General features: G+C 39.1%; 1 protein-coding gene across 1 annotated transcript in view; it reads right to left on the reverse strand.

Moving 5' to 3' along the window:
* LOC308149880 (ependymin-like) overlaps window positions 1-186 on the reverse strand; it is a gene marked incomplete at both ends in the record, with an annotated part of 2075 nt that extends 1889 nt beyond the window's left edge. Inside the window, one exon of the mRNA XM_080522760.1 lies at window positions 111-186. Within this exon, the coding sequence (XP_080378886.1) occupies window positions 111-186 (76 nt within the window). The remainder of the gene's footprint in view (window positions 1-110) is intronic.
* Window positions 187-2500: the final 2314 nt, after the last annotated feature.

Below are 2500 nucleotides of genomic sequence, written 5' to 3' on the forward strand. Positions count from 1 at the left end.
ACAATGCTTTATGATCCGTGGTCTACTATTCAAAAGCTCAAATGAATGAATGAATGAACTAATGAATGAATTTGAATATGAATGTAAAAAAAAACTAGTCAGGTACTCACCACAAGGTTCAGGTCTCTGAGCCCAGGTGTCCACAGCCATGCTGAGACAGATGGAGACCAGGATGAGGGTTCTCATGGTGGAGGTTGGTAGACCAAGACTAGGGGAAGCCAAGAGCTCTCTGACACCTGGAACTCAGAGACACCCTCTTTTATACCTGAGTACGCGGAAAACATGACACACCTGACCTTGACCTTGTCCAAACCTTTGACTCCAACCTTTTTTAGGGGTGGGGCTTTTGGTCACCTGCGCTGTTTGCCATGTGGAAATCTGAATGAGGGTAATAAAGTGATAAATGTATTGCAGTATAAAGTTTTGATAATACTGTAAGCAGTATGTACAGTAAGTTGTTGTTGTTCTTCTTATTATCATTAGTTGTATTAATATTATTATTATTATTATTATTATTATTATTATTATTATCATCATTATCGTCGTCGTCGTCGTCGTTGTTGTTATTATTATTGAACATGGCATATTATAAGGCAGATTTCTCCAACTTCTGGTCTTGGAGATCTATTGAGTGTTTGCAAGTATTCACTGCAGCCCTGGACCTGCAACAACAACATACTAAAACATGGGTTTTAAACAATCATCTTCTCACAGTTTTCAGTCTGGCCCGCATTTGTCTGAATCAAGTTGGTTAATGCTGGGCTGGAATAAACGCCTGGACAGCCAGTAGTTATCCAATGGAGATAACCCTAATGGGGTTTTTGCAGTACAATACAGCTACTACTTCAAAGCACTGCTAAATGTTTCACAACTGTATTGTAGGAATAGAACAGCAAATACTTGGTTTGGTTTATTTTAGGATTTATTGAGAAGGTAATAGCTGTGCGATTGCCGTCCGTGAAAAAGCCCACCTGTCAACAATCTGATTTACAGACTTAGGTCATTTCAAATGTCTAATTTCTGTCTTAACACGTAGATACTTTCGTTAATATTCTGTGGCAACCATCACCCAATGCTATTAGATATGTAGCATTTCTTCTTGCCACAACCATGTATCTTCATGTGAGGGAAATGAATACGTTTAGCCAAAGTGTACAGTAGAGAGTTGGAACCTGCATGTGGACAGTTAGAGAGTTTGTGTTATCTTATCTGTTCATCTGATTTAGTGGATTGTCTTTATACTACTGGTCGGAAAAAAATTGCGTGCTGTTAAATCCCCCTCCTTATTACCTATTACCTACTCTATAGATAAGGCTGAAGCACCTGACTGAAGCACCTGACTTCTTTATGATTATTACCAATGGAAAACAGTGAACGTTTTCATAAGAAGTGTCCGTGACCTATCCAACAAGAAACAGCTTGAGGCACTTGACCTTGATCAAAATATATATCCATAGAGAAGCTTGTGACTTATGCAGCAGTTATGACATCATGTGTTCATTGGGACAAAGACAACATTTTATCCTCAGTTATTTGTTTGTCTGATTATTAGGTCCTCTATGATTAGAATCTTCCAAGAGTTCTTATTGATACGCAATTTACAATACAGTACAAAGCATCATTAAACAAAACAATCGATCAAACATTTATTTAGGCACGTCTGTGTGATGTTCAAGCCAATATCTTATCACATGATGTGTTACACAACCTCTTCACAGCATGCATATTACTTTCCATGACATGTTTTTCCATCCTTCACATATTTTTTCTTATTTAGGAACAGAAAATGATCCCTGTTCGGGTGGGACTTGTGGAGGTCAGGTGGGTCACCTGTGCTCAGGTAAAAGGTATATGTGTCCAGTCACTGGAGAAGAAGCTCCACCACTGCCACTGTAAGACCGTGGGACCACTACAGGGCTTTTCTTTGTACATTGTCCTTTCCAGGACAGTCTCAGCAACTATGGTGGATGTGTAACCAGCCCAGGCCAGGCCAGCCCAGTACAGCTCAGCTTGGTTAAGCACGGTTTGGCTCTCTAGTGTGAATTAGAGTTAAGAGAGTTTGTCCAATCGCTGAACCATATCTTCTGTCTCCAAATAAGGAATTGGTGGTTCATTTTCTCAATATTTGTGTGTGTAGAGTTTGAGTCTGATTTCAGTTTGTAGCCTAGAACAAAATGATTTTAAACTGTGAAAGTAAATGTTGAGCACTGTTGTTAAGATGAATAGACACCATGTGATATTGTGACACTGTGATATTGTTTCTTTGATATTTATTATGAGTATGCTACACTGAGGTAACTACCCTTCATAACTACCCGGTACCTATCCGACAGGAATAATTGTATAGGAACATTTTGGTAATAAGAATAACAGTACTTATTTATAACCAGCAGATGGAAGCAACACTCTTCTATCTTACTGGTCTGTTTCTGACAGTTTGAGGCAGAGTGTTCCATAAGGAAGAGTGGTGCCAATGAAGGGGTCAGTTTTCTATTGGCCA

This window comes from Nansenia antarctica (assembly GCF_963989245.1).
Source record: "Nansenia antarctica genome assembly, chromosome: 2".
NCBI classification, from domain to species: Eukaryota; Metazoa; Chordata; class Actinopteri; order Argentiniformes; family Microstomatidae; genus Nansenia; species Nansenia antarctica.